This window comes from Clupea harengus, chromosome 5 (assembly GCF_900700415.2).
Source record: "Clupea harengus chromosome 5, Ch_v2.0.2, whole genome shotgun sequence".
Taxonomy (NCBI): Eukaryota; Metazoa; Chordata; class Actinopteri; order Clupeiformes; family Clupeidae; genus Clupea; species Clupea harengus.
Window position 1 is genome coordinate 27,393,977 of NC_045156.1, and position 25,000 is coordinate 27,418,976.

Below are 25,000 nucleotides of genomic sequence, written 5' to 3' on the forward strand. Positions count from 1 at the left end.
ATCTGACTCCATGTAATTATTAAATGACCTCCAATAATACCAAGCAGTATTTAATGGCACACGAGGAGTTAAATAGATAATAAATGGTATATTGTATATGGTTATGGTAAATAGATGGTTCAAATGCACAGTCTATTACTACTTAAATGTGACAAGTATCAATCAAACTGAATGTAAGGTGTAAACCAAATGGATAAGTAACTGTAACTGTAAATAATAAAAAAATTAATAAACCAGTTGGATTCCAATTAAACCAAATACGCTTGAATGACCAAGTAAACTTGATAAAACAAGAACGTAGATTTGTGTAGATTTGATCATTTTGAGCGAGTTTTATGCCTTACACACTTATGTGTGAGTGTGTGTATCCTGTGTATAAGCCTACAGTGCACACACTCAGTTAAAGCTGAGAATAACTGCAGAGGCTCATCAGACCTGGAGAACCAACATTGAGGGCTCAGCCGTCGCATCACCGCGGTCCACCATGGCGTGATACCTCCAGTAGAAATCAACTTGGCAGGTAGGGAAGGGAAAGCAGGTCACCACCTCAAAGCTAGGAAGACAGAGAGACAGAGAGAATGAGAGAGAGAGAGAGAGAGAGAGAGAGAGAGAGAGAGAGAGAGAGAGAGAGAGCAGGGATGGGGGTGGGGGACAGGAACAGGAGAGATAGAGACATGATCAAGGCCGACGTAAATCATTTCAGTGTAGAGCCACAAGCAAGAGGAAGGCCAGGCATATTCCATTACAGAATGCTTCATGAAGTAAGCATCTCACAATAGCAGCATTCTGACTCAATCACACCTGTGAGCTCACCATAAATATCATAATATATTGATCATGATATCATCATATGTAACATTTTGTCATGGCAGGGTTTTTATCGAAAAGTTATACCTGGAAGCTACGTGAACCCAAAGAACTGTTTGTGTGGAAGAGGGGTCCTTCAGAACTGAAAGAAACTAAGGCTGAGGTTCATACATGGCTGAGGTTCATTGCCACAAGCAAGCTCCACAAAAAAAAGACTTTTATTATTATTATCATATAATATTATTTTCGTTATCAAATGGCAACAGGGTTATTGTCAGGTCATTACATGCAGCCCAAGCAACTTTGGGAACTTGAGTTACTATGAAAAAAATGACATTCATACCTCTACCCTGGACTTTTCCAGATATTTGACATTTGACATAAAAAAGGAGTAATGACACTTCATTGGGACATATGGGCAATGGCCGGCCTCCTTCACCACCCCTTTGAATAGCTAAATAATTCAGATGAGTTCAGGGGACACCATTATCCTGTGCTAGACTGGTAAGCAGACACCGCAGGTGAAGTAATCTAGTTTACCCTTATTCTCCCTCTTCTCGGTCGCAAGGCACCTACTGGGAGTACCTAAGCCGTCATATTGGTGATCAAGCCCCCAGGAAGATGATGAAGGAGCCCTCAGCCTCATCACACACACAGCAGACATACGGGTATGGAACGGCCACATTTCACACACTCAAGAAATGTATGGAGTATAGTAAGGTATAGGAGATGGAGTGTTTGACGACAGAGGCAGACTCACCAAACAAGACATGGTTTGTGACGCATATGTTCTTGATGAGTGTGAGGGCTAACAGTGCTCTTTGAACTGAGAGGATCCCTAGGCGGATCCTTTATCAGGGGAAAAAACCACTCTCATAGCAGTGCAGCACATTTACAGTGGGAAGAACGTATTCATTAAACATGATGGCTTTCTTGGCTCACACAAATACCCTGTAATGCACCCATATAAACTTGTTTTATGGTTACTGGAACCTTCAGCTTCATGTTCAGGGTAGATGTGGAACTAATCCACATGATAGGCATCTGGCTAGTAGGATTTGTGAGCATCAATGAGAAAGCCTTGCGGTTGTGTTACTGCAAAGACGAGGACATTTCTGTATGGTAGAACCGAAACTGAACATCCTCCTATGTGTGGTAAATGGCTTCCAACTTGTTTAAGAATTTTGTGAATACAAAAAGCTGATATGGGCACAGGTTTATTTTCAGATGATAGGTCTGGTCTGATAGAAATTGATGTAAAAAAGGTCTTGTCGATATATTCCGAGGAACGCTTAGAGGAATATTCTAGAAAACACCAGGTGTAATCCAAGATCCAGCAAGTGTGAAAGTAGAGCAGGCTTGATGCTGTTGGCTTTCTTCACAGCAGCTGAATGGAAATGTTATTTATGGAAATGCTTATACAAAACCTTACCAGACATGTCAAATATACCTTCAGTTGCCAGTTTTTAGGTACACCTAGTGAAAACAAATGCAGTCTAATATAAAAACCCTGCAATAAGTCAATATAACAATGAATGATTGGTTCAATTGATGGTGAATGATCATTTTGGGAAATGTAGTTTGTGGTGCTGTTACTATAATCTGTATTGAATTAAACACCAAGGTGTTCCTGTTATTTCGCCTTGCCTCGCTGATTGAAATTGGGAGTGTCAGTAAAATGCAATACAATTCAACAGCAACACAAACTGCAATCTCCAAAATGAACACACAATTGAATCATCAGCTCTTTAAATTAGTTCAAACAAATACTGAATATTATGATCTTCATGAAGCTTAGATGTATTGCACGACATGGTATATTAGACTGTGTTAGTTTTAGCTCAGTGTTCCTAACAAACTGGCCACTGAGTATGTGTTCATAGTATGTTCTATGTACAATATGTTCTACACGATTTGACCCTACCCCGAGAGCAAACTCTGGAGGGCATCTGTTCCACACTCGGCTGCTACCCTGGTATTATATGCTAAATGGCCTCAAGCTGCTGGGTATTTCTGCGTGTCCAGTCGAGCCTGCGGGGGCATTTTGCAGCTTTTGTGAAATTATTTACCCGTTTTGTAATATTTTTGGTAACAATTTCATTATGCTTCAAGTAGTAATATACACAGGATAAAAAATAGCAATAAGACCGGCGGCACCTCTGACAGCCTGGTGTAATGATCTAAATGAGCTTTTTAATAGGCCGGATGATGGTGGTTTCATGGTGACCTTCCGTAAAGGGGTCAGCGCATCCGCGCCTGCGATGAGCGTATAGCTCCACGGGCCCTCTCTCCTCCCCAAACTTTATTTACTGACTGCAGCAGATTAGGACGCAATGACATACAGTAAACCTCACTCAAACGTTACACCATTGGCTCGGAGCAAATAGGGGATTAAAATCGTGGGCCATCAACAAAACGACTAGCATGTGGCTTAGTTGTACACGCCTTTTCTTGAGCTTCGGTGACAATTTAGCCTGGCGTTCTGTTTATACATGCCTTTTCGTGAAATGCACATCGAGAAAATTCATGTTAACCCGAATGACACAAGAATCCGGTCCGGCTGCTTGTTCAGTGTGATGTAGACCCAAATGCCGAAGGACGCTTTGACGCATTATTAGGGATGTATTAAGAGGTTCGCATACACCAATATTACACGAAACCATAATTTAAATTAGGAAAATAGATGGGTTTGTGAGAGAAAAGCTCTTTTCCCCTCGACTTCTTTTTGTCATGTCATGTAAATGAGGGGAGCCTGTGCATGCAGGAAGAGCCAAAAGGGGGATAGCTGAGCTGTGATGTGCTCATTTCACCGTTCACTGACGCCGTGACGAGAAACGGCCAGCGCAGCGGACACACGAGGATGCTCTCGTGCGCACTCGCGCTCTCCCGGTTGTTCATAGCGATCAACATGGAAGTGCTTTATTAACGCATATGCGTCCCTGCTGCCTGTGAGCTCATGTATTTTAATTCGACAATTGAGACCGGACCTAGACATTTTTGGTCGCCGAATCTGTGGACTTTCATCATCGCGGTCGAGTGGATAGAACCGAGACGTCCGCAGGCAAATAAGTCTTCAGAAAAGGTATGAATGTTACTGATACACGAGCAAATGGAAACAGTTTGATATGCAAGATTTGTCTGGATGCTCCTTCGTGTAGGCAAGTATGGTGATTCTTACCACTTCTTTACACCATAGAACAAAATATGCCAACTTGGCTAGGTTGCTGTATTAGGGCCATTGCATTTCTCTACCGGTGTCACTCATGTTGGTTTTATTACACGGTCATTTCCATGAGGCTTTGCCATGAGCTGGTGTAAGAATATGGGGGCTTTAAAATAATGTATGTAACGCACTGAGCTGACAGCCGCTGGCCGTAAAAATGCCAAAAACCGCGTATGGTCACGGTCGTAAAGGTGCGTTGTAACCCATTAAAATCCATCCACAACACCAGCTGATAATATTGAACACTTATAGGCTGATGGTCACGCATTACACTATTTTCAAAAGGCACAATAATCTCTTGTCATATCGAAATATTTTGGCATTTAGGTTGCTAACTAAAATGCTCCATCTCCTTTTGTTCAAGGAGAGCCACTGTACGTGCGATGAAGGTTATTGTTCAAGTGTTAGGCATCGCTTTTGGGAATGTCAGTAGATGTTTGCATCATTGCGTCGCTCCGCAGTCGATTTGTGTAAACTCAGAATGAAATTAAGACAAAACGAGACATATATGAATTTCCCATTATACCTCACCGATACACTTAACGCGTTTGTGAGACGACTGGTCATAATTACTTTCGCCCACTGATTGGCTGTCAAATGTGTATCCGGGTTCTGTGGCAAAAAAAAAAAAAAAAAAAAACAGGCGATATGACCTTTTTCAGCTTCTCCTTTTCTCTGCGGGGCCTAGCAGTTCAAGGACTTACACAACTGATTCGACCAGTGATGTATTAGAGTGACAGTCCTGAATTCACACAGCTTATGCGTTTGTTTTTGGTTCGACTAGGTTCTCATCTTTGGCGTTGTTTTAATGCGAGTTACAGCCCTTTTGTGCTGTAAATGGTATCGGTTATTGACAAGACCCTACTAGACAGAGCAGAGACAGGGATTGTTGTTTATGGTGTTTAATGTTTTAAGTGCAGGGCCAGACACTCAAGGGTTTTTCTTCGGATCAACCTATTTTCATAGAACTAAGCAACAATCATTGATTTTTCCAAAGCCTGCAACTTTGTCCATGCCCTATCAGCATCCTCGCAAACTGAGAGGAAGCTGGCACTAACACTGGCACATTGAGTGTGGTCTGATGAGGTGGTTTTGGATCCACTTGTGCTTTTGATAGCCTCTGCCTCAAAGACATCTTCAAAACAGTAGTTCTAATTCTGTCCTGTTTATTCCCACTGTGTGTAACTCTCTCTCCCCCCCCCCCCCCCCCCCTCTCTCTCTCTCTCGCTCTCTCTCTCTCTCTCTCACTAGTTATTGGATTCTAGCTGCATTTTAGACATGGCAAACTACTGACCATAGGGAGCCACTTGACACCCAGTCCCTTTAGAGCCCATTATGAGACCTAATAGGTGTGGACAAACACTGAAAGAAATATCAATTGCACAGCTGTGTTGTAATAATAATAATTAAGACCTTTGTCAGGTTTTTAATGGCAAACACGACACACTGGAACACACACGTGCATATATGGAGGCGACACAGGACATACACACACACACGCAGGTAGGCCTGAGGTCGCGGTGAATTTATTTTCTGCTTTTTCCCATCCTGGACCGTCCTTCCTCAAGGACCCCCCAGGAGCAGTGGGCAGTTTTCAGCGCCCGGGGACCAAGTGAAGTGAACTGTCCATCTTTGGTCAGGGATGGACACGAGTTCTGTTATTTTGCAGTAGTGGAAGCAAATATGCAGCCATTGGTGAAGTGAGAGGTTGGGTGTTTTTTTTCTTGTGTTCGAGGGGAGAATTGTTGTTGTGGGTGGATTTTTGTGACGTTATGAGAGAAGTGGACTGAACAGTATGAGAGCAGACTTGAGTTTAAAGAGTCCAGCACTTGACTTAATACGATACGGGCCACAGTACAGGTGTGTGGTCCCCCACACTATTCCCTTACAGTAACACCCACAATGCTATGGAAGGCTTGAGTGGACTGTTTAATGGACCTGCTTGTTACTCTCTTTTGGTGGTCCTTCTCTCTCTCTCTCTCTCTCTCTCTCTCTCTCTCACTCTCCCTGACTGTGTCTGTTTCATTCTCTCCTCAGAGGCAAATTATGCCAGCAGCACCAGAGTTCCTGTCTTTGGTGACGTGCCGGCTGCTCGGTGGTAAGGCCTCTCCGTGCTCCCGTCCCTGCGCCTGCGCTCAGCCACCTTTCCCTGGCACACCCACCTCCATGCCGCTGGGCACCGCCCACAGGCCTACGCCCGCCCAGCCATGAGCGACTCTGCTCCTGCCCCAGCCGGTGCGCCAGCCTCAGCCACCGCGGCCGATACTGCCCCTCCCGCCACACCTGCCCCGCCTGCTGCCGCGCCCCTGGTGCCCGCCGCACCCTCTGCTCCGCCGGCGGCAGCGGTGGGCTCTCTGGCCCAGCGCAAGCGGGCGCAGTATGCCAAAAGCAAGAAGCAGGGCAGTACGGCCAACACGCGGGCCGCCCGAGCCCTCTTCTGCCTCAAACTCAACAACCCCATCCGCCGAGCCTGCATCAGCTTGGTGGAGTGGAAGTATCCTTTTCTGGTCCCAAGCGCACAAGCAAGGGTGTACATTGAAAAGAGAGCTGTGTTGCTTTATGTGATGTATGTTTGTGTTTCTCTGTGTTTGTGCCTGTTGTGTACTGTTTTGTGTCTGCGATGAGTTTTGTGTGTGTGTGTGTGTGTGTGTGTGTGGGTGTGTTTGTGTGTGTGTGTGTGTGTGTGTGGGGGGGGGTTGTGGGTGTATCACAATCACTTTATTTGTGTGAATAAATATGTTCGCTTGTGTAATGGGGCGGGGGAGGGGGGGTAGTGTAGAGCTATCTCCAGGTGTATTTGATAGTTTGTTGGTGTGTGTGTGTGTGTGTGTGTTTCTGTGTGAGCTCTGTTGTTCTGGGACTAAATCTATCATTCTCTGTGTTTTAGGTGTGTGTTTGTGTATGAGTAAGTGGGTATGATGTAGGTGAATATGTCCAGCATTACTGTGTGAATGCACAGTGTGCATTTAACCACGGGTTCTTATATAGGCCGTTAAATTCAGCTCAGTCACACCTTACCTTTCATTCCCTGTGGGCAGCAATGAATTCAGTAGCTGTGTTTCCACTATCAGGCCAGTGCGAGCTAGGGCTATCTTTGGGCCAACAGGTGCTAATGGCTTTGGGCCTCAAGCCATGATAACAAAAACATTTGAATTTCTGCCCTAAAACCCATAACATGCTGCCTCCGTGTAAGCATCACCCAAATAAGTAACCTAGCCTATGTTTAAAGCACACTGTGGGCTAGCATAACATGCTAATAGTTCCTTGCAATAAATTAGCTTTTAATTTGATGGTAATTAAACATCCATACATATTGTATTCATTTGAGCTAGCAGGGTTTTGTATTGAAATATGTTGAGATTTGATCTGTGATGTGGATCATGATCATGGATCTAGCCTGTCTGTTTGCAACACGAGGGAAATTCACTTCTTTAAGTTGTAACAGACTTTGGTTGTTATTGATACGCACCCTGGTAGTTGTGCCTTTATGCCCATCAACTTAGAAGTCAGAGTCAGAACAGACACCTATCAAAAGTCTTACAATCATGTTGGTTGTTCTCCCCTACTTGATCAAACTTCCATTACACATTTTTGGTAGGCCAAATATTAAACAGAGCCCTGATTTTGTGTGCAGACCACCTCCATCGATTCTCTATTTTATTATCTCTTAGTTATTTGATAGCGTGTAGGTTATTTGATAGTGACTAGTTATTTTGTTTTGCTGCTTTTACCTGACTCTTTAACCCCTCCTTTCACCTTGACACCGCCTCAAGCCCCAGTTGCCTTAAGCCCCAGTTGGTCCTGTTTGCCCCAAGGGGTAACTGGTGGGCCAAAAGCCCCTGGCTGCTAGCCCTGAGGAAGCCCAGAGGAGGCACGATCAAACCCTGGTAGTGACAGTGGAAATGCAACTGGCCTTGACATGCACTAGCTCGCCTCCATTTGGCCCGATAGTGGAAACATAGCTAATGAGGAGACAAAGCAGAATAGAAGGAGAGTCAAATCTGAGGGACGTAGCTTCATAAATGAGAACCACACAACCAGGCACAGTGATTTTGAAAAGTTTGCCTGCTTATGTGTAAAAGTTGTGAGGGCGCAATTAATGTACTGTATCTGTAAAGGTATTTCAACAACATTTAGACGACATATGAACACGACGTTAGCCGCTGTGTATCCCCTGGGTTAGAATATACTTGTGCACAGTGTGTGCTGGCGCCTGAGCCCATTGGACATTGGGCAAGTTTGGGGCAGTATTGCTTTGAAAAGCCAGCTGAGAGACTCCAATGACCAATATTTGGAATAGGAAATATATCTGATTTTTGACAACGGCAAATAACCTTTGAGTGTGTAATATAATTGTAGAAGTTGGATTGTATTAAGACAGCGTTTCTCTCATCAGTGTTACCCAGAAAGTTGTCACCATGTGTCACCAGCCCAACAAATAGTTCAGACCCAGCATTACAAAGTCATTTGGGTTGCTCTCAAGGCACAGTGAAAGTCACACACACACACACACACACACACTGTGTCCTAAATCCTGAAATACCGTTACGGCACAAGGAGAAAGAGGTAGTAATTCTCTGAGCTTAGCTTTCACTCTCATGTGGACTCTGGGGGGGGGGCGGTTTTGGATTTCAGTGCTTTACTAGTATCAGCAAGCATCCCCCTTAGTCCTGCATTAAGTGAAGCACACTACTGTGCAGTGTGTAGCATAGTGAGTGTTATATGTTAGCTTGCTCTTGGATGCATAATCAAATATGACCTACTGAAATGAATGATGTAAAATAGCATGTCTGTGTATGCGTATGCTCTACAGTGTTTTCCCTAACTCCCTCCTTTCAGGCCATTTGATATCTTTATATTGATTGCTATTTTTGCCAACTGTATGGCCTTAGCTGTGTACATCCCCTTCCCTGAAGATGACTCCAACTCAACAAACCATGACCTGGTGAGTACATTTGATTAACCTTTCACCTCTCACCACGTTGGGGTCCAACTCTATCGACATCCGTTAACCCTTCTCACATCAGGAATGATGTTTGTTTCTGGAGTTTTTTTCCCCTTGCCCAAGGGATAGCGTGTTAAGAAGCTGGACTGCTGATTTAATTGGCTTTCTGAAACCGTTCCAACCGCGAAACATAGTTATATAGTTTCTGCATGGTTGCTTTGGACTGAATATCTAAATATTTGGCCACTGCCATGTTTTCTACAGTATTACTAGTCAAATGTAGCGTAAATACACCACTCTAATTGAGATTGTGAGTTTGTGTTGGCGGGGACGTTCTTTATGGTTTGATGAATATCAGGCTAGTGATGAGCTGCTGCTGGCAGAAGACGTGTATGTTTGCTTGGAGTGTTTCTGATGGTATTTGATAAGGTAAAAATGCCCCAGTTGTACAGTATTTGTTTAGAAGGCTTACATGTCCCTTAAAGTGTTCTTCTGCTGTACATATCTCTGCCTTATCTAGTCCCTTGTGCCAGTAATGTCTGGAGAGGATACTGTGAAAGGTTTTGAATATTTAGCTAGTTGGATCTGTGAACTTTTGACACTTCAACTTTGGTGCTTGGAAAGATCTCTCTGTGAGGGAAATCTATTTCGGGAAATGATGTTCCTGCTTCTGTGGCTCTTAGCATTGCCGCTGTTATGAATTGTGGGTGATGTAGTGTCTTATTCACCGCTCTGCGGTTCAGAATGAGCCTGTATCCCTATGAAGCGAGATGTGACAGCTGCTCAGAATTGGGGAGAAATGACAGAAGAAGTGCTTAATGGTTTGTGAGATGAATACATCCTCAAGAACTCTGCAGTCTATAACAGGAGATGGGTTGGAGGTCTGATTGCATGCTCGCTCCATTGATTTATGTTCTGTCCAGGTGTGTTGAGATCGACTCGACAAAATACACCATGTTCACACTCAACCTCTCATTCAAAAAGCTGTCTAAAGGGCTATGCTCACTCTGTTATCATAGTTCAGGGTCTAGATTGGTTCTGGAATTTAATTGTCAAATATTGAGCACTTACAGTTATGCCATTCAGTGAAGATATAATGATACACTGAACCGGCAAAGGCAACTGGTAATTGATTGGACACTAAAAAGGTCACAGGAGTAGAGAAAGATTACTTCAGCTTCTACTGATTTGAATAAAAAAATGAAATACACCACAGTACAAGACTGAAGGTAAAATGTACAGTATTCCCATTTTAAGCATAGTCACAAGTAAATGCTCTCCTGATTAGGAAAACGTACACTGTTATTACAGTTTGTATTTGCTGTGTGAAATGCATAATGCCTTTGAGGAATGAGGACTGAGGCAAGTGTGTCATGATGCTACGGTATTGTCCAAATGAAACTCACTGCTTCTGTTTGGAACGTGCATGTGGAGAGAGTGAGGGTAGCAAAGCTCCTGCGGAGGGTCCAGAGCTCCACAGCTGTGAGAACCAGAGGGGCTCCCGACAGCATGAAAGCTAGGCTCATGGAGCCAGACAGGGGTTGCTGCTAGGAGTTGAAAACATTCAGGGCTTAGCCAAGACCTGTAGACCTGTAAAAAAGACAGCCCATGGCATGCAGGGCCCATCTTCTGTCTGTCTCAAGTGAACATTACCCCATCCATTATACCACACACTGCTTGTCTACATGAAAAGACTTTTATGCAAGGTCACACGGACATGGGACACGGACATCGCCGCAGGTTACCCATAAACACGTGTTGATAATGGAGAAGACAATTACAAAATTATATTTCATGTGAACATCATATTGTTTGAATATCAGAAAAACACAATGTCAACCTTTGTTTGGTAAACTGAGGTTTATAGAGAGCTGTCTGAACTGGAGGATATCCAAGTTGAGTCTAAACGGTTCTCGTTATTCATTCCCTTTTAACATGCTCTTGCCCAAATGGTCAGCCTTCAAGTTTTGCCTTAGTGAATTAGCCACTTACCACTAGGGCTGAACGATTTGGGAAAATAATCTAATTGCGATTTTTTACCAAAATATTGCGATTGCGATTTAATATGCGATTTTTTTTTATCCTCTTTTTTTCCCAACAAAACGTGATGAATGATTTAAATATGACCAACACAATATTAGATACATTTAGTGTAAAATATTCTTTCCCACATTTTACATTTCTGCTCATTACAGAAACAAGAACAACAAATCGGTGGCTTTGCCACTGTGCATTTAAGTAATAAAAAAAAGTCATTTTAAGTATAAACACTAGGCATGCACTTTTTAAACACTGTGTGCAAAATGTACCATCTTAAAAAAAAAATTTAATTTTTTTTTTTTTTTTTTAGACCACGTTTTTTAATCGCGAACGTTGCGGTTAGAAAATCGCGTTCTATCATATCGCGATTAAATCGCAAATGCAATTAATCGTTCAGCCCTACTTACCACCAGATTCTAACAATGACAAACCCTGTAACCAGTGCTCTCTCTCCGTCTCTCTCTCTTTCTCTCTCGCTCTCTCTCTCTCTCTCTCTCTCGCTCTCTCTCATGCTCACACAAACTGCGCGTGGGTCAAGTTGTGTGAAGTAGATCTGCTGTTTGAATGACACACAGAGGACCCAAAACATACCTGCATATTTGATCAAGGCTATCATATCATTTTCCGAGGGTTTTAATAGACGGTCGGAATGACAGATGAATAAATCCGAATACCCAGGTCTAACGACGGCCATGGAGCCAGATGTTAATGATGTTAGTGTTTGAATTGGACAGGTGTTCATCTGTATCGTGTGACATAGGACGTGTCTCTAGGTGTTGGTTAAGCTGCACAGTGTGGGCTGGGGAACAGATGTTGGCCCCCATTGTTTATGTTTTCTATGTGTATATTTATATCGATATTTAATATATGTGTGCTTTAGTATATTTCAAAGAATTCTTTATTCAGACAGATTTTTGTATCATATCAGGTGCTAGGTATTGATCTTTTATTAATCAGAATTGATGAATGTAATTAATTAGTGAGAGAGTTTCAGTGTGCTCTGAATCTAGTGATTGGCTGCAAGGATTTCAAGATCAGTATGATCAGTATCTGTATGATGAAGTATGAGGAGCCTAAAACGTTTTACTGAATAAAACATCACATCTTCGTGTTACAGATCTTTAATATTCGCACTGGATTAGAATTCTACTGTGGCCCCAGTAATGGTGGTGGTAGGAACACCCTGTCCCCTTACACAGTGCATGCATGGCTGTCTGATACTGTGCATTAGCTGCCATTTGAGTGCTCCTCTCTAATAGGGTCTCAGTCAGAAACTCTCCTGTGACTGTTATGTGTGCAAGGCCCAGGAGACCACGCCGCAGTGTCCTGGGGAATAGACTTCATCAGTAGTGGGTATTTGAACATTTTTTGTGTGTGTAGTAAGCTTCTTCCAAGGGCATATAGTGACTTTCCCCTCTCTTCTCTCTCTTTGCCTCTTTCTCTTTCAGTCTGTGTCTGTCTCACTCATTCATTCACTCCCTGTCCTGCCACACAAGCCTGCACAAACATGTGACATTGTGTTGAAAAGACCAACACAATATCTTCATATGAAGAGGCATAATGGATCTGTTTCTTGTGTTCACTGGTAGAAACACAGAGAGAAAGAAAATGAAAGAGAGATAGAGTGAGAAGGGTGAAAATACAGCAGGAGAGAAGAGATAGACAGAAAGAGAGAGAGAGAGAGAGAGAGAGAGAGAGAGAGAGAGAGAGAGGGAACAGCTAAGTAGTGCACAACACTGAGAGGAAGATGAAGAAATAAGGACAGGGGTAGAGAGAACAAAAGGCTCTAACGGGTTTTCTGTCTTGTGGCATAAGTCTGGACCGGGTAGGGGGGGACTTTAAGTGCGGTGCAGAAGACAGTCACGGACGCCTCGTTGGCCCTGCTCCTCCCAGCCTCGTTAGGGAGGCTTCGTTAAGTGCGGCAGCTTGTTATAAATAGCAAAAGAGTTTTCCCCGCCCTGAAAAACTGAAAACTGAGACCATTGGTAGAGTGGCCAGAGGTCCCAACCCCTTACAGGAGTACGATGGCAAAGGGCAGGATGGGAACTGTAGTCTTCACACACACACAGATGTTCAAACTAACACATACTCCCACACGTGTGTCCTTTACTGTATTTAACACAAACATGCTCAGGTGTACGCACACTCTATCCACGCTAGCACATGCAGTACATGTACCTGCACGTGTGCAGAATGCATGATCACTCACATGCACAGAGAGAGAGAGAGAGAGAGAGAGAGAGAGAGAGAGAGAGAGAAAGACATACAAAGAAAGAGAGCCACATTACTAGATAACACTTGATTTCACAGAAAGCCCCCACTACCTCACACTGGCGCTGAGCTCTCAGACAGCTCTTAAGTTGAACAGGCAGGGATGATTCTGCGCTACAGACTGCCTTCCATGAGAACAATGTTTTAACACACGCAGGCCCAGGGAGCGCCAGACCGAATGCCGCTATGAATTATGGAATCCGCTTTTTCAGTGTGGATTTCACCCAGCCTTGTAGCTGCTAAATTTTTCACTCGCCTTGTCACACGCGTTCGCCGGGGTCGCCCACCAGCCACATGACTCCTGCACTGAGGGCAGAAACTGGGAAAAGAGAGAGAGAGAGGAGAGAAAGAGAGAAATAGAGGGAGAAAGAGAGAGGGTGGCTGTCACTGAAACATCATATGCTGGTGCATATGGCCACACACTGTACATTAATGTTGTCTGCTTGGGTTCCACGCTGAGTGTTTCTGCACGGGTTAGTCATGCAGGGTGCTGTGTGCTGTGTGCTGTGTGCTGTGTGCAGGGTGCTGTGTGCAGGGTGCTGTGTGCTGTGCTGTGCGCTGTGTGCTGTGTGCTGTGTGCTGTGTGCTGAGCACTGCACGAGCGGTCATGTTGCATTGTTTGTGATTATTAAGAGCGCTTGTGAGCACACAGCATAAATAGTCTATTAAGGAAGTGTGTGTGTATGTGCATGTGTGAAAGAGAGAGATGGAGACTTAGTTTTAAAGACTGCAAATGGGTTGTCCTGTTAACATTGTTTTTAGAACTTTGACACCGTGCCTCGGTGTATATCATGTATTGTTGTAAGGTTAAAATAGCATTGGTGCTTCAGGAGAGATAGGACTTTCACTATCCTGGCCTGTACAATAATACAGTGCCATCCCAATAGGCTGAGAAGGTGTCTATTAGTCACAGTGGTGGATGACAGAATCCATTGCAGTAAGAGATTTCTTAAATTTTCTCTTGTAGGTGGAGGTTTAAGTATTGCTTTAGACACCATGAGGTGAAAGACACACCAAGCTAGTGCTGTGAAGGTTGACTTTAATGCCATTTCAAAATGCATTTTTACATTTGTCTCTACATGAATGCCGTTTGTAACAGACCTGTTCAGCCGAACTGTTCTTAAGGCAGAACACTGCAGGGTATTAAAATTCCCTGCTTGTCAAAACAAGTTATTAAGGTGCGGGTGTGGCATTATTATTTAATCACCTCTTAATATCAGAAAGAGGAAGACAGTCTTGACATTCAGGATCAGAGCCCCCCCACCATGCGTCGTTGTCCACGCACCTACTCACCTAAACACACACAGACACATCAGGGGGGTCAGGACTTGGAGGGTTACCGTCAGCCAGTTAGCATCCACTTGACCACTGACATCTTTAAAAATGTCGGGCTTACTTCGGGCATAAGCCAATTATACACCACATAACATATGACAACAGGCACTAAAAAAATAGTGTTTTCTACGTAGATTGGTGTATGTTGAAAAAAGCCTGTGATGACACAAAGTCATTCGTGAACGTGCATAGTTGATTTGCCACGGCACCACTTTATATCTGTGGTTTGCTGGTCACATCACCAATTTAAGTATAAGACGTTTTGGATGCCCAATGTGTAACGTGTTATCCTTGTGATGGCAAGCTAATTAAATCAAGCCAACTACAAGAAAACAACGTACCGATAGAAGCACACACCCTGAGGCTACATGCAGGTTAGTGCAATTACCAGCGGAGCACAACAGCATCTCAGCTGTTATAGTACATAATCTCTTCTCCAAAACACTGTTCTGGAATCAACACAATCTCACAGAGAACTGCTGAAGTGCTACTACTTCTGTTTATAGACCACAAGATGTGTGGGATGTTGCATAGGTCTTAGGCACACAGTAATTAGAAAAATCCAAATCCAAATCTAATTTTACGCATTCAAAATCAAGATTTACTTATATTGTACAGAACACAACAATACTATTAATAGGTGCTCATGTAGGATGTTGTAGAGATTGTCCACATAGATATGCTAAAATGAATTTCTTCATTCGCAGTTATAATCATATAGTTATAGTCATATAGTGATTTATTTTTTTACTGTTTCCCCTATAGCCTATATATAAGTATGGGCCAAAAGGCATAAGCCTTGATACAAATCCCAGCAGCCAGTCTCTTTTATCGCTATCCTGAAATAAGGAGTGTTGTCAACTTACATGTGTGAGGAGGTTCGTGCCCTACACTAAACTTGTGCATGATCTAGCAGTTTTCAAACCGGGAACATCCACCTATCCGCATAGTCGAAAAACACTGTTTTTTAGTGCTTATTGTCATGTTATGTGGTGCCTAATTGGCTTTTTCGTGTAAATGGTGCTGGAAGTGAGCACCTATGAGACGACATTTTTAAAGATGTCAGCGGTCAATATGGTACTTCCTGGGCAGAAGTACCTAGCATAGCATCGGCCATTGGGGGGGGGGGTGCCACCTCACTCTCTCTTACATTTACATTTAGTCATTTAGGAGACGCTTTTATCCAAAGAGACTTACATATGTGCGACTTACAATGTATACACATTTTACATGTTTTACACTGATGGCACACTGCACATCAGGAGCAATTAGGGGTTCAGTGTCTTGCTCAAGGACGCTTCGACAGGGAATCGAACTAGCAACCTTCTGATTACTAAACGACTTCTCTACCACTGTACCACTGTCGCCTCTCCAGGTCTACATAATACCTCCATGGCACACACATGCACACACACACACACACACACACACACTACAGGAGTGTGCTTTAAGGTCACCCTTGTCTTGTGTTGGTGGGGCCCCAGCGCCCCTGGCTGTGCCACGGCTTTCCAGCCTGACGACCTTTTCACTGCGAATGTGATTCATCCGTCTCAACCTTTACCCAGCAGCCCACAGGACACACAGGCAGGCAGGCAGGTATCATGGAGCGCTTGCCTGCAATAGGTTGTGTTACGGTCCAGTATGATTCAGGACTGTCATAACAGAGAGCCCAGCCATACTCATCCTAAGTGGACGGTGGGGACGGAACGTTATCCTAGCTAAGTGAAAGGTATGATCTCAAAGTCACGCACTAATAATATTTCTTAGATTGCTGAGGCTTTCTTTGGGGTGAGTTTAGGCTGCTGTCAAATTTAAGTGTGTGATGCAGCTGACTTACTGATGATAATAAGTCAGATGATGAGAGAGGTTGGTCATGGACAAGGCTGCTGAACAACCTTTAGTCATAGTGATTTAACTTAGTGAATCCCCTGATATCTTTTACATGGATATCTGCATATTCCCAGGAAGCACCTTCTGACGCTATCACTGGGTGCTAAAGCTCCAGTATGATGCCCTGCATGGCTAACAGCCAGCATGTTTGTCTTGCAAACACGAACAATAGCCGGTTGGCACTTGTAAAAGCTAGCTAGCTTCATAACAGAACATAACAGAAGTATTTCAGTGAAATATCTCACAATATCCTGCTGCAAAAGCTATTCTTACATTTGAATGGGCTTGCTGGGATAAAATGCTAAGAACCTACTCTACCAATGATACAAAATGACTTTGTTTCTTCACATCTTTGTAGTTACTGTGTATCGGTGCCTTGTTATTAGCCAGTTTGGCTGATCTGTGAAAGATGAACAGAGTGAAAGGGCTTATTTGAGTGGCAGAAAATGATTGTTGATCAAATTTGACCATAAAGTCCTATGTACCACGCAAGAGATGGAGAAGTAAGACTAGAATCATTTTATGATTGTGACCTGCTTGCTAGTTGCATTGATTTTATGTTTCATTTTGTGGTTTTCTGGTTGTAACTTTATGGTTTGTCTGGTCTGAAAACTCGGTAGTTCATCCCATACCTTTTCCACCCTGATTTATCCTTGTGTGTGTGTGTGTGTGTTTGTGTGTGTGTGTGTGTGTGTGTGTGTGTGTGTGTCTAACAGCACCCCCTCTTTAATGGTCATCTTTCAATGAAATGAGCTGCCTTTGATTTATAGCTTTTGGGTCCCTGGATAGATGTTGCTATACTCAGATTGCAGATTTTCTTCTTCAACATATGACACTGATTTTATATTCTTAAGAACAGTGTGAACAGGATGTGATCAGGAAGGCACGTGGAAATGCCAGATGTAAGAACAAAATAGCATGACCTCTGTTCAAAGGGCTCAGGCAGAAAGATATGTGTTAAAAAGCTAGTTGAATTGCATTTGAAACCACACACAAATGTGTCTCGGATCAGATTTTGGTTGTTCAGACTTCATAAAAGCAGTTGGACTTTGGCTATGCACACAAATCAGATTTTCGATGTCCCTGTGAACGTAGCCGATGTAACCCTTGTTTGAAGAAGACAGATCAGAATTGGATACTAAAAACTCTTATACTGTGAGACCTTGCTCTTCCTCCTATTCATGAACACCATTGAAGGCACTGTGCCTTCATCCACAGTTTTATTAGCAGAAAAATGATTTACTAGTTTGCTTTTTGAAGAGCTTCTTCCAGTGAGGTTAGGATTTAATGTCCAGTTCTTATAGCCTGCATACCGCACTTGGTGTTTGAGGCAACAAGCATTCCCTCTTTAATGTTCACATGTCCTCGTGTCCATTGTTACTCTGATGTTTCTTTATGTAGCATCCGGTGGTCAGCAAAGCTGGCCAGTGTTCTTTTAGTCATGTTCATGATTCCTCCCTTCTTCATCACAAGCATACCTCCTGAGTGTTTGTTATAAATGTTGTCCATTTCTAACAGATAACTCAGTAAAACTGAGTGGAAATGTCACATATCATGCCTATCTGGTCCTATGAAGCGTGTGTGTGTGTGTGTGTGTGTGTTTGTGTGTTTGTGTAAGTGCTATATGTGCCACGAGACTGCCATCTCAGTTGTCTGTGAAGACTGAGTGTGAGGAAATAAGGACTGTCATGCTTTCAGGCTGCAGAGAGCGGTATGTCCATGCTACCTGTGCCGAAGAAGGCAAGAGAGAGGTGCTTTCATGGTTACTAAAGCAGCCTATGGCTAAGCGCTAGTGCAGGCAGGGGAGAGGGGCATGTTCAGGCAGCCAGTGTTCAGCTGCGTGTGGAGGGAGAGGGGCATGTTCAGGCAGCCAGTGTTCAGCTGCGTGTGGAGGGAGAGGGGCATGTTCAGGCAGCCAGTGTTCAGCTGCCTGTGGAGGGAGAGGGGCATGTTCAGGCAGCCAGTGCTCTGCTGCCTGTGGAGGGAGAGGGGCATGTTCAGGCAGCCAGTGCTCTGCTGCCTGTGGAGGGAGAGGGGCATGTTCAGGCAGCCAGTGCTCTGCTGCGTGTGGAGGGAGAGGGGCATGTTCAGGCAGCCAGTGTTCAGCTGCGTGTGGAGGGAGAGGGGCATGTTCAGGCAGCCAGTGTTCAGCTGCGTGTGGAGGGAGAGGGGCATGTTCAGGCAGCCAGTGTTCAGCTGCGTGTGGAGGGAGAGGGGCATGTTCAGGCAGCCAGTGCTCTGCTGCCTGTGGAGGGAGAGGGGCATGTTCAGGCAGTCAGTGCTCAGCTACCTGTGGAGGGAGGTACATTCGCCATTCTCCCTGAGAAGAAAGAACAAGGCATGTTCATACGGTTTTTGCTCAGCAGACTTGGCACTTCTGCAGAGAGGGACATGTTGATGTTGTCTTTGTTTGGAAAGTTCTGCTGTGAAGGTTGTGTGTGTGTCAATGCTGGATGGGGATGACGAGAGAGGATAAGCAGCTAATGATTATGGTCAGTGATGGTAGTGTGTGTGACAATGTTGAAATGACCATGGAAGACTGAGAGGAAGTGTGTGTGTGTGTGTGTGTGTGTGTGTGTGTGTGTGTGTGTGTGTGTGTGTGTGTGTGTGTGAATGAGTGGTTGTGTCTGGCTCCGGCTGCAGAGTCTGTCGACCCCAGTGGAGATGATGGCACTTGTGTGTGTTTAATCACTTAGCTAACTGCTCATTTGGGCTGGCCGCTCCCACTTCCCGCTGCTCTTTATCTTCTGTGTGTGTGTGTGTGTGTGTGTGTGTGTGTGTGTGTGTGCGAACATGCATTTGTTCATTTGTTTATGCATTTATGCTTGCTTCACTAGATATGCTAGATTCACTCTGTCTTTTTGGCTTTTTCTCTGTCGCTTGTGCGCGTGTGTGTGTGTGTGTGTGTGTGTTTTGTGTGTGTGTTTTGTGTGTGTGTGTGTGTGTGTGTGTGTGTGTGTGTGTGTGTGCGTGTGTGTGTGTGTGCATGGGTGCATGTCTGTGCGTGGTTGGTCAGAGCCATGAGAGCAGTGAATGAGCTGGTTTGGAGGCTGGAGGCCTTGAGCGTGAAACAGCCTCAGCCCTCCACTCATTAGATCATGGCGTCAGCTCATTTAAATCAGGTCACTGAAAGCAGAGCCTGCATCCAGGACCTGTGCATTTGTTGGGTAGCCCTCTGCGTCCCTGCATCCCTGCATCCCTGCATTCCATCTCTCGGAAAAGCTCGGGATGAGAGGAAACCAGAAAGCTGCCACATGGTTTGAGGAATGGCACTTTTTAAAAACCAAAAATAAAAAGTCGGGCATGAATTGTGTCACGATGCTGGTCAGTGGTCGGAGAAGTGTGATTGGTCGGTCCAGAGGGAAGAGTTTCTGCCTGGTGTTGGCGGCTTGTTTGCGCTGGCCCGTCCGTGTGCGCTCAGGCATGAAAGACAGAGTGTTTCTGTCATCGTCACGCTGGCCTGTGCTCTCCTCAGGTGATCTCGTGCTCAGGCATTAATAAGAGATTCAGCTCTCAGGCGGTGAGTCACCCTAGGTTTGAGCCCTCGCACAAATGTGCTCACACGCACAAGCAGGCACCCATGCACTCCCACCCATGTACACATGCACGTACACATGTTCACACTCACACAAATACACCCAGACACCTGCTGTCAGAGACACACAAACACTCTCATAACCGCAATACTGGAAAACAGTCAGACTAACATCTCCTCTCACTGACTTAAAAGTCTTGATTTTTCCAACCACAACCCATCTATACAAACACATGGACATGCAAACGCACACTCCACCACCCACACACACAGAAATAGATTGTGCACCCTGAACTAGGCGGTTAAAAGTGGTAGACCGAGGGAAAGGGTGCATTCTCGAGTCTAACCAGAGATAAAAATATGGTGCGAATCGAGTCGCAGGAGTGGGATCTGTTTTCTCACCATCACCAGGGTTAGGGTTAGGGTTAGGGATAGAGCTAACAGTCGAGTCACAGGAGTGGGATCTGTTTTCTCACCATCACCAGGGTGGTTATAGAGCTGGCAGTCGAGTGGCAGGAGTGGGATCTGTTTTCTCACTATCACCAGGGTGGTTATAGAGCTGGCACACCAAGAGGAGCTGTGTGTTCATCAGTCAAGGTCACACTCGGTTTGAGAGAGGGTTGCTCCTGCTGTTCCTGTGTGTGTGTGTGTGTGTGTGTGTGTGTGTGTGTGTGTAAAAATTAGGGCTGAACGATTTGGGAAAATAATCTAATTGCGATTTTTTTCTCCAAATATTGCGATTGCGATTTAATATGCGATTTTTTTATTTTATCCAAATGTTTTTCCCAACAAATCGTAATGAATGATTTAAATATGACCAACACAATATTAGATACATTTAGTGTAAAATATTATTTCCCACATTTTACATTTTTATTTAACTGCTCATTACAGAATCAAGAACAACAAATCGGTGGCTTTGCCACTGTGCATTTAAGTAATTTAAACAAAGTCATTGTAAGAATAAACACAAGGCATGCACTTTTTAAACACTGTGTGCAAAATGTACCATCTTAAAAAAAAAATATATATATATATATATATTATTTAAAAAAAAAAAATTTTTAGACCACGTTTTTAATCGTGACCGTTGCGGTTAGAAAATCGCGTTCTATCATATCGCGATTAAATCGCAAATGCAATTAATCGTTCAGCCTTAGTAAAAATGATGTTTGTGTGTATTTTAACATAATTAGCCATCTTTGAGAGTCTGCGCATCAAACAGCTATTTGAAGGTCCTCCCAATTAGGGACAGCAGAGACGTCCATAATAGACCCGTGATGTTCTGTTGTGTTCGGCAGTCAAACTGGCAAATCTTCTTTTGTCAGGTATACAGCCAATGAGACATTCTTCAATCTTTCTCTCTTTTCTGTTAGCTGTTTGTGCTGGTGAACTATGTAGGTGCTCAGAATTCAAGAGAAAATCAATGAAATGTGTCTTTGAAGTAATGATTTCCTTCCAGTAAAAGATTACAAGAAGACAATAATTTGGTTTCTATCGGCCTTTCTACAGTTTCTATAATTCGCGTCTCTGAAAGATATATCTCCAGCATTGTTGATGAAAGTATTCTTTATAGTACTTCAGATAGTGTTTCTGTGTGCCTACTAGGGACCATCTTACTGGGGCTGTGCCTTGAGCTTCTTCACAGTTAACCAAGCACAAGCTCTAAAAAGAACTGTTAGGGTGAGCTAGTTCTTGGAATTAGAGGAGAGGTTTACGTTTCCAGCATATTCGTAAGGTGGCAGGATCCCCTAAAAAACAACATTGGTCAAATGGCCAAAGGCTCTGCCCAAATGAAGTGAGTGCAGAAATTAACTCTTAATTGATTTCATATTTCATTGTATCTGGGCGGAGTGATTGAATAGGTTTTATATGAACACAGTGAAAAGTAGGACTATGAATTTGTCTTTACATTAGGTGTGCAATGGGTCTATATGTGATCATTTTTCTAAAGGTGTGTGTATTCAGAGACTGCAATTTGTGTGTAGGTTTGCCATCCTGCTCTGGCTGCACAGTGATCATTCATACCAGGGGAAAGTGCCTCACATCAAACTCCTCAAATGCAAAACGTGGCAGCAACGGGAAATATGGTGTATGAAATAGCACGGTTTATGTCAGCATCCTCTTATTACATGTGCCTTTGGCGTCACATGCAGTTGAATGAATGGGGACTCTAATCCATTTCGCATTCCCCACTGATCTACACTCACCAGGATCTGCAGCTCCAGATAGTAGAGTCTGTAGTAGTCTCTTGCTTTTGAGCTCATCATCCAGTCACTCTCCCCCCTGCCTCCTATATGCTGATTACTGCCCCATGCTGGCGAGGGCCGGAATTGCTCTCCGGCACCTGAGACCTCAGTCAGGCTGGCCACGGTGCTCCGTGGATACGAGGAGGATGCTGTTGTTGCCGGGTTACCGAGCAGTGTGTGTGTTAAAGTGTGTGTTTGCATTCAGCATGATGAGGAGGTGGGGGAGGTGAAAGGCCTGTGGATCCGCAGTCAGGAGAGGAGAGAGAGGGAGAGAGAGAAAAAGGAGAAGAGATGAAGAGATACACTTTTTCTTTCCTGTCGTTCTCTTGGTGTTCGTTCTCCGCATCAAGGTCACTGGTGTGCTCTGTTGGATGCCTTTAATCTCTGAATATATAGTGTATTCATTTATACACAAACATGCATTGTAAGCACACTCAGGCCAGACTGTGCTCACATATTTTTTTCACTATTTATGCCAATGTCTCTCTCTTTTACACACACACACACACACACACACACACACACACACACACACACACACACACACACACACACACAGAGCAAGAGGCTTCAGGCCATCACCGTGTTCAGTCTTTCCTTAACCCTCCAACTCACCCATACTGCTATGACTGATCCATCCAGACAGGACTAGAGAGAGAGAGAGACACAGAGAGAGAGAGAGAGCAAAAGGAGGAGTAGAGAGAAAGAGACGGAGAGAGAGAAGGAGAGAGCAGGGGAAAAAGAGCTCTTTTCTATTCAGAGATGCAATAACTCACATGTGAAAATGAATTATGCACTTCATCAAAATCCTTTCCTCTTAATCATTTTCACTCATTAATATTGGATTCTGGGAGCCATGTCTCTGTGTGCTCCCTTCTGTGGGCGACGGGGCTAGTTCCAGCGTTTCAAATGAGCTGCAGCTCATATCCTCATTATGACACGATATGGTTTTGTCACAGCATACTGGGGCTAAAATCCATATGTGTGAGTGTGTGTGCATCGGTGTGCCCATTTTAGGGTGTGTTTGTTTCTGCATGTGTGAGTATTTATGAAATGTATTTGTGTGTGTTTGTGTGTGTGCTTGGGAATCGTGAGCAAGACATCTTTGTGGGCTTTTGTGAGCCATGTGATCTCGGTCTGACTCACCTCGCTGCCGTTACCCCACTTCTCCAGTGTGTGTGTGTGTGTGTGTGTTTGTGTGTGTGTATTTGTTTGTGTGTGTGTGTGTGTGTTTGTGTTTGTGTGTGTGTGTGTGTGTGTGTGTGTGTGTGTGTGTGTGTGTGTGTGTGTGTGTGTCTGTGCGTGTGTGTGTGTGTGTGTGTGTGTGTGTATTTGTTTGTGTGTGCACGTGCCCTGTGCTCCATCATTCTCACTGTGTCCCTTCCCAAACAAACGTAGCCCAGCGCTGCATCTCCTCACCCCCACGTCCACCTGGACCCCCACTCCACTCATGTGGTCTGTCCATCCACCCAGCGCCCTCTCTCTCTCTCTCTCAGCGTTTACTTCCCCTGCCGTTTGGAGCGCACCCAGGGATGTCCCTCGCGCCCTAATGACTCACCCTAAGCCGCGCATTACTCAGTGGCAGCCATATTGTGCCCTGCTCACAGGAAGTGTCCCGAGTCTCCCAGCTACTTGGAGCCACTGAGCCACCCTGGCGCCCGCCCGCCCGCCCGCCCGCGCATGTGTGACATTGATGTTGACATTGGAGTCATACAGCAGATGCCTTCATTCAAAGCCACTTTCAGCGCCGCTACTGCTTATGACAATTCATAGCTCTGGGGGGGGGGAAAGGAATGACATAGATTACCCTACAGGTTAATACTGTTTTTTTTCAACATGGCTGTAGAGTTGTTGTTGTGAGGTCCAGAACATTTTGATAAGAGAAAGACATATCTTAATCTTTTACACAAAGGCTACAACGTAGCGTACTTTTAAAGAGGTTTAGGTGGCACCTGTTCTGTGACTCTTTAGCACAGCAGAGGATGCAGTGAAGGAGACACAAGACACAGTGCGATACCACGATGTGCTTATTTTTTAAACACAAGGGTTAAGTTGTCCATTTTGTGCTATAGTAATGATGCTTCTCTGTGTGGCTGTGTGAGAGCAGGAGAGATGGCAAGGAGTAGAACGAGAGAGTGACAGAGCGATCAACAGCGAGCAAGAGAGATACACAGAGCCAGAGAAATAGAGTGAGAGATAGAGAGATAGGGGGGAGATGGAGAGCAAGCAAGAGAGAGAACATCAGTAAGAGAGAAAGAGAAAGAGACAGATCGAGACAGAGAGAGGGAGGGAGGGAGGGAGAGGGAGGGAGAGAGAGAGAGAGAGAGAGAGAGAGAGAGGGAGAGAGAGGGAGGGAGAGAGAGAGAGAGAGAGAGAGAGAGAGAGAGAGAGAGAGAGAGAGAGAGGCACATAGTCTTTAGAGCAGAACTAAGTGGGGGAGATGAGTCAGAGATATTTCTGGCGTGCCCCACAGGGCTGAGTTTCCTGCTGCACATAGACGCCACGCCACTCCACTTCGCTCTGCTCCGCGACGTGACGGCCACGAGACGTGACGTGACGCGCCGGTCACTACCCTCTCCTCACTGCTCCCAACCGAGCGATCGAGGAGGAGAAGAACTCCTCCGCTCACTCCTCTCCCCCGTCCTCCCTCGTGCCCCGGCAGTGTTAGCCGTCCTCATCACCTTCAGCGCTCCAGACTCTGCGAC

The 25,000-nt window shown here is 44.6% G+C and overlaps 1 protein-coding gene across 1 annotated transcript in view; it reads left to right on the forward strand.

Annotated features, from left to right (window-relative positions):
• The first annotated feature begins 3,291 nt into the window (after positions 1-3,291).
• Positions 3,292-25,000, forward strand: part of cacna1da (calcium channel, voltage-dependent, L type, alpha 1D subunit, a) — a 90,880-nt gene continuing 69,171 nt past the window's right edge. The window contains exons 1-3 of the mRNA XM_031568577.2: positions 3,292-3,889; positions 6,068-6,524; positions 8,870-8,975. Of these exons, the coding sequence (XP_031424437.1) occupies positions 6,238-6,524; positions 8,870-8,975 (393 nt within the window). The 5' untranslated portion in view covers positions 3,292-3,889; positions 6,068-6,237. The remainder of the gene's footprint in view (positions 3,890-6,067; positions 6,525-8,869; positions 8,976-25,000) is intronic.